At 34.2% G+C, this 13,886-nt stretch overlaps 1 protein-coding gene and 2 pseudogenes across 1 annotated transcript; 2 read left to right on the top strand and 1 right to left on the bottom strand.

Annotated features, from left to right (window-relative positions):
• Positions 1–3,461: 3,461 nt before the first annotated feature.
• LOC102592202 (uncharacterized) lies at positions 3,462–5,302 on the bottom strand. The gene is made up of 4 exons (XM_006363901.1): positions 4,567–5,302; positions 4,397–4,476; positions 3,940–4,204; positions 3,462–3,727 (listed from the first exon to the last, which is right to left on the bottom strand). The coding sequence occupies exons 1-4, from the start codon at positions 5,300–5,302 to the stop codon at positions 3,462–3,464; spliced, it is 1,347 nt and encodes a 448-aa protein (XP_006363963.1).
• A 2,822-nt stretch (positions 5,303–8,124) lies between these two features.
• On the top strand, positions 8,125–10,603 carry LOC102591869 (L-type lectin-domain containing receptor kinase IX.1-like; annotated as a pseudogene).
• Positions 10,604–12,248: 1,645 nt separating this feature from the next.
• The window catches only part of LOC102591525 (L-type lectin-domain containing receptor kinase IX.1-like), a 13,413-nt pseudogene continuing 11,775 nt past the window's right edge, over positions 12,249–13,886 (top strand).

Raw genomic sequence — 13,886 nt, 5'->3', positions numbered from 1 at the left:
AATTCTTCACGAAATTATCTCGAATTCCGGCTACATCATTAATTTCTTTTTTTGAAAAACTAAAATTCTAAAATCATTTGTAGAGTTTAAAAAATTCACTCTGTATTAAAAAAATATTCCAAAATAAACTAAATCAGTCCCAAAATTTCAAATATTTGCTTTGATTCATGTTTTTGTAGTTGTTTTTGACATTAGATCTTTGTTCCCTACTATTTTTTTGAATCTATGTTCAAAATTTCTAATGATTTGAAGTCGTGGAGAAAATTCTACCATTAAATAATGTTTTAATTTTAAAACTTCGAAGAAATTTTGAGTGGGTCTTATTGAGTTAGTTTGAATTCGCGCTCAAAAGATATTAAGTTTTGGTATCTAGCTTGGAGGGAAACTACTTTTGAAATTTGAGGTAATTTCGTAAAGAATTAAAGAAGTTTGAAATTTGGGAATTGTCAATGTTCTTTATTTGATGTTGGTGTTCTTAAGGAAGAAAGAAGCAAAAATAGTACATTTGATCCAAAAACTCCAATTGAAAAGTGTTAAAAGTTGTTTGGGGATAAAAAGTGATTTCGCAAAACCGAAGTTAAAAAAGGCATGAATGAGCATTTTCTTTAACAATAATGGCATACATGAGCCAAACTTTTAATGAATGACATAGATGAACCTTTTCTAAAAGTTAGATGACATATTTGAGTTTTTTCCCAAAAACAAATTCAATAAAGTAACTGCAGAGGAGGAAAGTGCCTCAAAATATTCAGAACTCTCAAAAATCTCAATTTCGAACCCTCTTTTTTCTCTCTCCATTGGGCTATTTATGGTTTCCCAAAATTTGGCCCAAAAAACTCAATGCGCGTCTCATTCGGCGACATTAGTCGGGCTCGTAGAGCTCCTTCGACGAATCACCAATCGAGCTTCAGCTCGCCTTTTCTTGCTCTAGGCTTCAGGTGTTTGAACCTCAGTCGGCGAGCTCATTTGAGTCTGCCTTTCACGTTCGGCGTATCGTCGAATACCACCTTGGTTCGCCTTTCGAGCCTTAAATTTTTCTCCTTACGCTGTCATTTTCAGCGATGATTAGCAAGGTCACCTTTCTCATTTAGCTAGTCACTTTTTCATTTGGAGTTCACCGACTGTCCCAAGTGTTGTGCATTTTCCATTTAGGAGATGTTATGCTTACTAGGTGATCCATCTTTCTTGTTTGGCGATCATCCATGTATAGTTTGCACTTCTTTTTGCATTTTTGACCATTCTTTCAAACATTCATCCTCGCCTTGTCTATTAGTCATCATAGCTGCAAATCATCAAGATATCATCATAATAGGACAAAATTAGACATTGAGCACACTAATTATTGAGCTAAATAGACCTCAAATGAGTGCAAATCTACCGCTCATCAACAAGGTAGTTTCTTCTGCCTTGGTTTTGATGTTTTTGGATGTTGTCTATCCCATGCAGGATTTGTTGTTGTGTTTAGAGTGTCAGTCTGAGGCATCCCTGGATTTTCTTATCGATGATTCTTTTGTGGGGGTTCAATTTCTTCTTAAATCGAGCATGTTTTAGTTTAATAGAGTCATTGAATAATGATTTTTTTTATGGATTACTAGCCACATTCTTAAGAAAATATATAAACAGGTCTTGTGTAGTTCAAGTAAAATATCATATATTTGACTTAAATAGTGGTAGTTGATTAGCTTATGCCATGAAACGTGTTTTTGCTCTAAGAATGATCCCCTTCCAAAAATGAAAATTGCACGAAATCCAATTTTATATATTCACATATACTTTTCTTTTTGTGATGACATTGAAATTTCTTGATACTTAAGAGTACTTATTTGGGGTTTAGAATAAAAGCCAGATACAAAGTCTAGTGTCATTATGTGTTAGTATTATGTGTGCAATGAACATGTTTGGTTAGTCATGCTGCTTATCTGAGGATAGCTTAGTTGTAGAGATTAACTTAGACAGTCTTTGTGATATTAAACCTAGGAGTTAATATCTTAAAAGGTCACTGAACTGTATGAAATTATCTAACAAAGTCATTGAACTTTGTTTTATATCAATAAAATCACTCAACTTAAGACTTTCTTTTATCTTTAAAAATCACCAATGTACATTTTTCATTAAAACAAATTTTAGATGACAAATTAAATTATTTTTTATGTCATATAATTATAATTTATGAACTCCACAAATAAATAAAATTATAAAATCTATTAATTTCGAAAGGAACTTAAATCTCAACTCCATGAAACCAGAAAGGAATGGTAAATCAGATCCCATAATACACCTGATGCTTGGCATCAATTAGCTGCCTGAGTAATTAGGATCAGCCACTACATATATAAAATAATAAGAAACAACAAAGTACGAAAATAAAGATGCCAAGAAAGTTAGCAAAAATCTGGGTAATTCATTATCTTTGAACAAGACGTCGATTCAGATCGAATTTGTTTGTAAATCCGGGCGATGCGTCCAAACTGATGGCATAGAGCGAGAGAGGGAAAAAATCGGTATAAAAATAAATAGTTTTTATAATTTTTTTTATGGGTAGAGTCCATGATTACATGACATAAAAATAATTTAATTTAAAATTTAAAATTTATTTTATTGATAAATGTAATTGAGTGATTTTTTAAGATAAAAGTCTTAAGTTTAGTGATTTTATTGATACAAAATAAAGTTCAATGACTTTGCTAGATAATTTCTCATAGTTCAGTGATCTTTTAAGATATCAACTCTAAACCTAGTTAGCCTATTGATTTGAATATTGCTTAGTTGTAGAGATGAACTTAGGCCGTCTTTGTGGTATTAAACCTAGTTAGCCTGTATGAGTCATCCGAAAGTGAAATAAATATCCATAGCCTATATGAGTCATCTGAAAGTGAAATAAATATGGGGAACGATCTTGAATTCTTTTGTCTTTAATTTTGAGAGCGCAATTATGTTTTCTTCGTGCATTATGAGTAATTAAATCCTCTACTAATGCTGTGGACCCAATATGGGTGCAGTGTTTAGATAGTTTTCGTAATTTCATGATTTTGGTGTTCTAAGGATATCAAACTATTTCTCATTTCATTGTTGGTTAAAGGGTTTCAAATATTAACCTATGCCATAGTATTCTAGTTTTGCTTGGGAAAGCAGAAATAGTGAGCAAGAATTCATGGCGCTAACCCTCATTTGATATATTATTTTAGGAATAAGTTAAATTCCGTTGGCATAAATCAGTTATGAACTCATGGCTCTTATCTAAATAACAAAGAAATATTATGAACTATCCCCCGAGTGACTTTTATCTATTGAGAAATGGCCCTTCCACTCGACATTGTCAGATCGTTAAGACTGCCTTTAGTCCCAGCTTGTCGGTTGGGTGGAAGCATTAGGGCCACTCTACTCCGCCCAAGGAATCCTTTGCTCGCCTCCATTGTCTTTTGATGAAACACAGAGGTAGAGTAAGTGCACCTATTTTCAAGTCAATACAGCCGTTGGTAACCTTCTTTATCATTTCTTTCCCTACTACTGCTTCTAAAAGAAGATTTGTGGTTGAGAGACCGACTTCTTTTCATGTCTCGTCTTCTTTTCCAAGTCGATACTGAAGCATAAAATTCAGGGAAAAGGAAGCAAAACAGAACCAACAATATGAGAGCCACACAAAGAAACATGACATTGTGGAATCCGTCCTTCAGCTCAGGCACGTTTTGATTGGTCCAAGGAACTCCTCCCACATTCATCCCAAACACTGTCATAAACCAAACCATGTTAGTTATCTAAGATGCTATGCAAATGTAAAGATTCAAACTGAAAGAAAAGGTAGCCCAGCCCGCAATTTATGGGCATTTCTACAAGAAGTTATTTTCACTGTTTGAACCAATGACCTCCTGGTCATATTGCGCTAAGGCTCCACATATTATGAAATTATGAAAAAACAAAAGGTTACTTAAGAAATTTCACCTCCAGTTACAACAGACAAGGGGAGAAACATGACGGAGAGGAAAGAAAGGTTGTATAATTTTCCAGTTATTTGGTCAGCCTGCCAGCTTTCAAGACCAGCCTGAATTCCTGTAACACGATTCGCTATAAACCCAACACTTTCTTTTAGACTCTTGAGTTGACCAATTAGCTCTTCAAGGGTGTTAATGTCATCATTGGCAAACCAATCTTTTGAACAACACTTCTCCTTTACTCTTGGAATTACTTGCTCCCCATATGCAATCACCTGCACTAAAAGTAACTAATAAAATGAAACATATGCCTAGAGTCTTGAGCATATATCTAAAATCTCATGGTGTAAACTTGATCCCGATCGAGTATATGTTTCAACAAAAATCACATGTCTTTTCTTCCGAGCAACTCCCTGATGTCTCTTCATCACTTGATATGACATTGACAGGACTAAGGAATTACGTACCTGGAGGAGGCGCTGTGAGTCAAGATGCACCTTTGGAAATCTTCTATCCTCCAACATTTGTTGTTTTACGGCAAAACAACCTGCAATGAATATAGAAAAATCATTCATTTGAATATCTAAAAGAAACTCCAACTAACTTTCGAAAATTAAACAACTACAACAGAATGTACCTTTGTCCAATTCCAATTCTACAGAATCCAACTCAATCTCTAGCTTCGTCACAATATCTTGAACATGATCCACATGCCTATCTAAAACGTGAACAACAAGATTCGACACAGATGTAGGCACAGGATTGTCAGCCTCTTCAAAATGATTCTTCGTCAGCAGAAAATCAAGAACATGTTCCCTGATCACAGTTCTACCCCTCCCCCTTTGTTCACCATAACTTGGACTATCCACAATAGGAATCTCTGACAGAAGAGACTCCTTTACCAGGGAAAACCCCAATCTTGGAACACGACCTAATGACACAGTGATCACCAAATTCTCGGTAACTCTTGCAGCAATTCTAAATGTAAAGTTGCTGGATGCAGGGCCAGGTGAATTAACTCGAAAAATTAAAGCACCATTAACATGCGCGCAAAAGGGTCCATTGCTAACTAGTGATAGAATGTCTTGGAGATTCAGAGGTGGGCAGAGTACATCGATAAGATACCGTGCAGATTGTGAGAGTTTCTGGTTCCACTTTGGAAGTTCAACATGATACCAACAAAATTCTTTACCTCTTCCCTCTGATAAATCCCATTCCTTGTCGAAATAATTCCCTTCTCCATCAAACATATACGCCTTTCGCCTTACACCACCAGAATAATTGTATGAGTTGTCCGGAATATGTGCTTGTGAGGTGAATTCTCTATCTGTTTCCTCTCCCTCTACGATCAGTTCTTTGTGAGTAAGCTCCATGCAAGGGAGGAGCCAATTTTTTTACAAAAAGATTTGAATCTTGTGACCTAAAGCAATTAGGGAAGCTCTATCGCTCCCGCATCCCTAGCTAACTCGTATACACCAAATACCAAAATTATACAATAAAGTCCAAACAAATACATATAGTTGTTCAATCTTGATATTTCTTTCAATAACAAGAAATTTCTCAGTTTCAATATTGGAAATGCAAAAAAAATAAAAAACAGTTCGGCCCCAAAATAACTACCGAAAACTTATATAATCCGACATTATCATGAAAGCTGTTATTACACCATCTTCGTCAATGCAATGTGCAAGCCTTGAAAAAGAAATATGAATCAAGAATGTGATTAACGGAGAAAGCTCGAATCGATAGGAGAGAGACAGATTGATGAAGAATTTGTGGAAGGAAAAAGCTATGGACCTCTAATGAACAGAGCATATATAGCAGCCTCACTTCCATTCATATTGTGTTTGTTAATGTAACAAAAAGATCGGAACTGCACTCATTCAATAGTAACGTTAGTCAATCTCAATTAAATTGTTTTGTTATAATTCTAATATGCTCTCCAAAGTTGTGATTCATCCAATAATGTTCTTCGAGATTTTTACTTATATAGCCTTTCATCATAATAATAGTTAGAAAATATTTATTTTTTGTATGTTGTCAAGCCGCTGTAATTATTTTTGGCCGAGCAACTAGATGTATTAGAAGATTTTTACATCAAAATAATTGCCTACATATATATATATATATATATATATATATATATTTACATTTTAATTTATAATATACATATTTATACATAAAAATGTATTTTTTTTTATATATATTTGACTAGCAAATATAATTAGTTTTTATTGACCAGACAAATGTGTAATATAACTTTCACTTTTATTTTCATTTAAAATTTCATATTACTAAAGTAACACTACATTTACCGTCATTTTTTCTTAATATAAAACTTCATAATCACTATAACTAATTCATGCAAAATCTTATATAAGAATCTATTCATAATTTTATTTGAAATAGAATGCAAAATAATTACGAATACGTATAAAGTGGTAGATGTTGTCTTTACGGGGTTAACAAATATAATATTTCCACACAAAGTTTAGTTATATATATGAAAAATTACTAATGTTTTGATAAATATTAAATCAGAACCCATACTTCCAAAATTACATCATCATATCATATCATATCATATTATCATATTTTATATTACTCGAAGTTAAAAGTTGGATTACAATTTTAGCCTTGTTATAAATTTAAATCATATAAATTATTGAATTATTTAAATATTAAATTGTACTTATCATTTTAATTATGTAAATGTGTAATGACTTTTTGACTTCATTGAATTACTTTCTAATTAAGTATCTAATTTATTAATACTAGTATTTACTATCTATAATCTATAAATATCTAATTTATTAATAGTATTTACCATCTATAATCTAACAACAGCAACAACATCTGTAAGTTGCTATAAATTACTAAAAGTGGGAACATCTCAAGTCAAAAATTGAATTGCTATTTTATTTTATTTTTCAAGAAAAAAACCAACTATATATTCTACATTAATATTCTACTAAAATGTAAAAATACTAATTTACGCCTATAGACTCTTCATCTTCTACAAATAAAATTGTTTCAGTCCTTATTCAAGATCATTTGTTTGTGAGGAAACTGATGAAGAGCAAGAGTAACAACAATTAAGTAGGAAATTAATGCAACTGAATTTGCGAATCTTATTTGATTTTTAAAATCGGTTATGTCAATTCTTAAATAATCCGATTCTTTTCATCTTCTCTTATCTAAGTGTTTTTAATGTATATACTCATCCTTTTTGTAACGACGAGGAACCTCAACATTTTTTATGACAATTACTGACATTATTTAATAGTAACAATCATAAAGTGAGAAATAAATATAAGCTTGAAAATGCTTATAAGAAAAGAGCAAGAGATACATGTATAGGATTATGATCGGAGAGCTGGAGTCATGTTTTGTTGAAATAGTTATATAAGCAGACCATGTAGTGTTCAACTTGAGGGAATCATGAGGATTAACGCATGATCACAACAAGATGCTATTAAATTTCTCAAGACTACACTAAAGTGAGTTCTCTTAATTCCCAGTAAGAGACTAATTTCTTTTTTTTTTTTTTTTTTTTGTGAGTTGCTTCTTTAATTTTGTAGTAGAGAAAATTTGTTACTTATTGTAATTCTTTTTAATGCAATGAATATCTTTGGGTAAATTTTCTTTTAAATTTTTCTTGAAAAAATAATTAGATATGTCCACTAACTTCAAACATTACTTTAGTTATGTATTTGTACGTATTTTTCAACTTGGTCTTTGCTAGTTTTACTTCTTTTTTTTTCAGCTCAAGATGTTGAATGGTAGGGAGCGGTTCCTCCTTTAATTGAACAATTTGCTTAGTTTTTTTAAAACCAAATTAAATAAACTTTCTTCAATCTAATGATTTTGTATATGTCGTTCTATTTTTATCTTTTGAATATTCTTAAAAAGGGGAATCAGAATATAAGATTCTGACTTTGAAAAGATTATAAGTTGTACTGATAAATTATGGTTCTTCTAAAACATGTCCCCTTCCAGAATACTCTATTTCTTAATTTTTTTTTGCAGTAAGTGGACTAGGTGGGGGTGGGTGGGGAATAAGTCAATTAATTAGCGGGTCATAACAAAGGGAATAAAGAATACTTGTTGCTTCATCTATAATAAGGACTTGTTCAATTTCAAGTATACTGTTCAGAAAATATTAGTAATACTATCTTTGCAATGACATAGTAATATTTTTTCCAGACGAAAAACTTGACGAAGTCCTTAGTCTGCACCTGGAAATATAAAAGCATGATAGGGATATGTTGCCATAACCATATATATCATTATATATTCAGTAGTCTTGCAATCTGATAAAACATTTGTCTAACTATGCCTGTTTTTGCATCTTTATCTGCTTTCACATACCTTGTTTTGATAATCCCCTTTGTCACATCACTGTCCTTCAATTTTGATAGTTTTAATCTCAATGATCAGAATATAACATATGAGGCAGATGCCATTCCAACAGGCGGTGCAATTCAGCTCACCAAAAACCAGCGGGATGTTCGTTCAAACGATAGCATAGGCAGAGCCACATATTCAAAAGATCTCTTTCTTTGGGACAAGGCCTCTGGGAATCTCACTGATTTCACTACCCATTTCTCCTTTGGGATCAATTCACTGGGCAGCCGTTTTTATGCTGATGGTCTTGCCTTCTTCCTTGCTCCTGCAGGTTCAAGAATTCCTGATAACCACTCAGCTGTAGGAGGCAGCCTTGGCCTTGCAATTTATGGTCAACAAAATACATCGAAAAATCACCCTTTTGTTGCTGTTGAGTTTGACACCTTTAAAAACTCTTTTGATCCACCGGGTGATCATGTAGGTGTTGATATCAACTCCATGGTATCTGTTGTTAATGTGACCTGGTTTAGTAGCATTCCCAATAATAAGAGAACTGATGCCTCGATTACTTATAATTCAACTTCAAAAAATCTTAGTGTTGTCTTCACCGGTTTCCAACAACAAGGGAATACCACAGTGACCGTCCTGCAGAACCTATCTTACAATATTGATCTGAGGAAACATTTGCCAGAATGGGTCACTTTTGGCTTCACAGGTGCAACAGGATCCCGCTTTGCATTGCAAACCATATACTCTTGGAATTTTACTTCTTCTTTAAACTATAATGGCAACATAACAGATCCAGATATACCCCTACCAAGCCCTGTTCCAGAGGATACTTCAAGCAAAAATAAGTCAGGACTAGTGATTGGATTGATTTCTGGCGGTTGTGTTTTGGTAGCACTATCTGTTTTAATATTGTTTGCATTTTGGAGAAAGAGGAAGGTGCGAGAAGATGAAGATGAAGATGAAGATGATGATATTATTGATGGTTCCATGAACAATGAATTTGAAAGAAGCACAGGACCGAAGAAGTTCTTGTACAGTGAGTTAGTCAGATGTACAAATAACTTTTCGCGGGAAGAGATGCTTGGCCAGGGTGGGTTCGGAGGTGTTTATAAAGGATATCTCAGTGAATCCAACTCCTATATTGCTGTTAAGAGGGTTTCAAGGGAGTCAAAGCAAGGAATAAAAGAGTATGCATCAGAAGTCAGGATCATCAGCCGGTTAAGACATAAAACATTTGGTGCAACTCATTGGTTGGTGCCATAAAAAAAGAGAACTTCTACTTGTCTATGAGTTTATGCCTAATGGAAGCTTAGATTACCATCTTTTCAAGGGAAGAAGCCATTTGACATGGCCAATAAGATTCAAGATTGCCCAAGGCTTGGCCTCAGCGTTGCTTTATTTACACGATGAATGGGAACAGTGTGTGGTGCATAGGGACATAAAGTCCAGCAATATTATGTTGGATTCCAATTTCAATGCTAAACTTGGGGATTTTGGTTTAGCTAGGCTAGTTGACCACGATAAGGAATCCCAAACAACAGTTTTGGCAGGCACGATGGGTTACATGGCTCCTGAATGTCTCACCACTGGCAAAGCTAGCAAGGAAACAGACGTCTATAGCTTTGGTGTTGTCGCGTTAGAAATAGCTTGTGGAAGGAAACCTATTGATCCTAAATCTGAGGAGCATCAAGTAAATATTATTGAATGGGCTGTCTATAGCTTTGGTGTTGTCGCCTTAGAAATAGCTTGTGGAAGGAAACCTATTGATCCTAAAGCTGAGGAGCATCAAGTACATATTATCGAATGGGCTTGGAGACTTTACGGGATGGGAAATCTTCGTGAAGCAGTTGATCCTAGACTCTCATCAGAATTCAACGAACAGGAGGTGGAGCACTTGCTAGTTGTTGGTTTATGGTGTGCTCATCCAGATAACAATTGCAGGCCTTCTATCAGGCAAGCAACTCAGGTTCTTAATTTTGAAGCTCCATTGCCCACACTCCCTCCAAACATGCCTGTACCGACATATTGCAGTCCGCCACAATATGGACCAACTACTTCATTTGCATCACCATACGACTCCAATAGTCCTGGGATATCTGAAATACAGTCTTCAGGGACTAGAGACTACACTGGTTCTTCAAATAACACAGCAGCTTCTGCAGCATCTTCGCCTTCCGCGTCACTTTTGTATACACGTTGATATTGTCTTATAAAGGAACAGGTCTTTTATTTCCCTGCATTCAATCTTTCAATTGCAGTGTCCAACTTTTGCTCTATGTATTCTTTATTATTTCTATTGTTATGGAGATAATTGAATGAATCACAATTCTTGTTCAAAGTTTACATTAAATAGTGTAAATACTCTGTTCTTAAATACATGTCTCTTGAGCTTAATTGTAATCTGATTTGTGTACTTACATCTTGTATCATTTGTTTTCTCGTGGACAAAATATCTAGCTGGAAAAGATGCATGTTGAAGAAGTGTGTGACCATCTCATCTAAAAGCTTAAGCTATTTTTGAGAGCACACTTTTATCATTAATTTAGTTATATTCTCAACAAGGCAAAGGCCCATTGAACTGATTTATGGAAAACATCAACGTGCATACAAAAGTGCTACTAAAGATGAAGATGAAAAGGCCGTGTTGTATGAAGAATCAGTATTGCGTGTATTAATTTAAGGCTAATGCTCCAACAATCTTGTATCTTATTGGCCAAGTCGAATGGATTTTTCTATTGACCTGTATTCCCTTAGATCAAGACTGCTAAATATTCCTTGGAGTTGGAAACTAATTTCTGAGCAGCTTCAAAGCTTCAAAGAGATCAAAAGAAGTGAAGAATGAGCAACTCCTTTATTCAAAACCGTCGCAGTCGTTCCTCTTAATTAAACGTTTAATTTTTCCACATCTTATTTTTTAAAAATTTGATACATTTGTAAAAGACAATTCAAATATCATGAAAAAGACATATTTATATTGTAGGCACATTTGAATAATGTTGCAATATATTGTGGTAGTCCTCCTTTCTCATTTTCTATTTCCGTTTTCACTCTTTAAAAGATAAAAATGATTTCTTTCCTAATGTAATCACCATTCTATTGTCTTCTTTTTCCATATAAAACTGATAGTCAATTCATGATTTTATCTAAAAAGAACTATAATAATGGATACAAGGAGAGAAATGAAATTTACATTTTGTACTTGAAATAGGTAATTGATATATGTCGTGTGAAACAAATAGTTGATTTAATTAGTAGTAATTTTAGTGATAAAGTTTGATTATATTCCGAGTGTGCAATTTATTTTCACCATTATAAATTAATTACATACGTTTTAAATTCATTGTAATACAATGTAAATTTACCTTGGTTATTATTAATTATTTCTAATTTCCATCTTCCTAACTATTAATTTTTATCATAATCTATTCATCTTCTTTTGCCTCAAAACATTGTTGCCAGATATATATATGTTGTTGTTATTTTGTTTCTTTTGTTTTCTACTCTTTACCATGCATATCTAATGTGTCAATTTAGCTATCAAATTTTTTCAGGTAGAATATTAATGACCCGCGAAGTTCCATACTTTGTTGTGGTATTATCGATTAACAGAAAAGCATGCAGGGTGATTGTATAGTTGAGAGTGGAGATACTACCTCCATTTTTATCTCTAGAATATTCTTAAAATGTAAGATTATAAGTTGTACTGACGATTATGGTTCTGCTAAAACATGACCCTTCTACAAAAACAAATTGGAGTCAATTAATTAGCGTGTAAGAAGAAAGGGAATAAAGATACTTGTTGCTTTTTCCTCTATAATAAGGACTTTATCAATTTCAACTATCTTTGCTATGAAAAATATTGACCAAGTCCTTACTTAGTCTGCACTTGAAATGATGAGAAAATGAAATGGATATATATGATTAATCAGTTGTCTAGCAATCTGATAAAACATTTGTCTAACTATGCCTGTTTTTGCATCTTTAACATACCTTGTATTGATAATCCCCTTTGTCACTTCATTGTCCTTCAATTTTGATAGTTTTAATACCAATGATCAGAATATAACATATGAGGCAGATGCCTATCCAGCAAACCGTGTAATTCAGCTCACCAAAAACCAGCTGAATAGTAGTTTAAACTATAGCATAGGCCGAGCTACATATTCTAAAACACTCTATCTTTGGGACAATGCCTCAGGGAATATCACAGATTTCTTTACGCACTTCTCCTTTGGAATCGATTCACTGGGAAAAAACTTATATGCTGATGGTCTTGCCTTCTTCCTCGCTCCTGCAGGTTCAAGAATTCCTGATAACAAGTCAGCCGCAGGAGGCGGCCTTGGCCTTGCAATTGATAGTCGACAAAATACATCGAGAAATCATCCTGTTGTTGCTGTCGAATTTGACACCTTTAAGAACTATTATGATCCACCGGGTGATCATGTAGGTGTCAACATCAACTCCATGGTATCTGTTGTTAATGTGACCTGGTTTAGTAGTATTCCCAATAATAAGACTACTGATGCATGGATTACTTATAATTCAACTTCCAAAAATCTTAGTGTTGTCTTCATCGGTTACCACCAACAAGGGAATACCACAGTCCCTTTCCTGCAGACTCTATCTTACAATATTGATCTGAGGGATTACTTGCCAGAATGGGTCACTTTTGGCTTCTCAGGTGCAACAGGAAGATACTTTGCAATACAAAACATTTATTCATGGAATTTTACTTCTTTAAAATATAAGGTGCCAGATCCTTCAAGCAAAAATAAGTTAGGGCTAGTGATTGGATTAATTTCTGGTGGTTGTGTAGTAGTATTTGTTTTGATATTGTTTGCATTTTGGAGAAAGAGGAAGGTCAGAGAGATGAAGATGATATTATTGATGGTTCCATGACTAATGAATTTGAAAAAACACAGGACCAAAGAAGTTATTGTACGGTGAGTTGGCTAGATGTACAAATAACTTTTCACCGGAAAAGATGCTTGGCCAGGGTGGGTTCGGAGGTGTTTATAAAGGATATGTCAGGGAATCTGACTCCTATATTGCTGTTAAGAGGATTTCAAGGGAGTAAAAGCAAGGAATAAAAGAGTATGTGTTATTTGTAGTTTTGATGATTTGACAAACCCATGGACCTTGTAAAGGGACTTGATCCCTTGTGCAAATGTACACACAATTGCCAAACTGGAAAAAGTACAACTGATTGGTGCACAATCTCCAACCGTGGCAGAAACCTCGACCAATGGCAGGGTCTCGAAGGTTGTGACTATTCTTCATAAAGATTATGTCCAATAGTCATAACCTTGATTTTTGCAACTTGAAACTCCTCAAGAACTCTTGCAAAGGTGTCACGCCCCGAGCCTACACCCTGGGCGGGACCGGCACTCGGAGACCATTGCTGGCCCCAAGCGAACCCTTGGCCTGGCTTTCTTAACTCAGCAGAAACCTAACTCAACAGAATAACTCAATGCCATGCAAAGACATAAAATAACTTAATTGATGAAATCTGGCCAAAAAGGCAACTCGAGTCTCAAAATAGAATATTTACATAAATACATAGATGAGAGACTCAATACTAACGGACTGACTGTCTATGAA

The sequence above is a fragment of the Solanum tuberosum genome, unplaced genomic scaffold (genome assembly GCF_000226075.1).
Source record: "Solanum tuberosum cultivar DM 1-3 516 R44 unplaced genomic scaffold, SolTub_3.0 scf00470, whole genome shotgun sequence".
NCBI lineage: Eukaryota > Viridiplantae > Streptophyta > Magnoliopsida > Solanales > Solanaceae > Solanum > Solanum tuberosum.
This window is presented reverse-complemented; position numbering and strand designations above follow the sequence as displayed.

What these genes read in the sequence shown, in the direction of transcription:
- LOC102592202 (XM_006363901.1), bottom strand. Translation starts at nt 5,302, where the DNA reads ATGGAGCTTACTCACAAAGAACTGATCGTAGAGGGAGAGGAAACAGAT. An exon ending in AGAATTGGAATTGGACAAAG is followed by an intron (nt 4,477 to 4,566) that starts GTACATTCTGTT and finishes TATTCATTGCAG; the next exon opens with GTTGTTTTGCCGTAAAACAA. An exon ending in ACTCACAGCGCCTCCTCCAG is followed by an intron (nt 4,205 to 4,396) that starts GTACGTAATTCC and finishes CTTTTAGTGCAG; the next exon opens with GTGATTGCATATGGGGAGCA.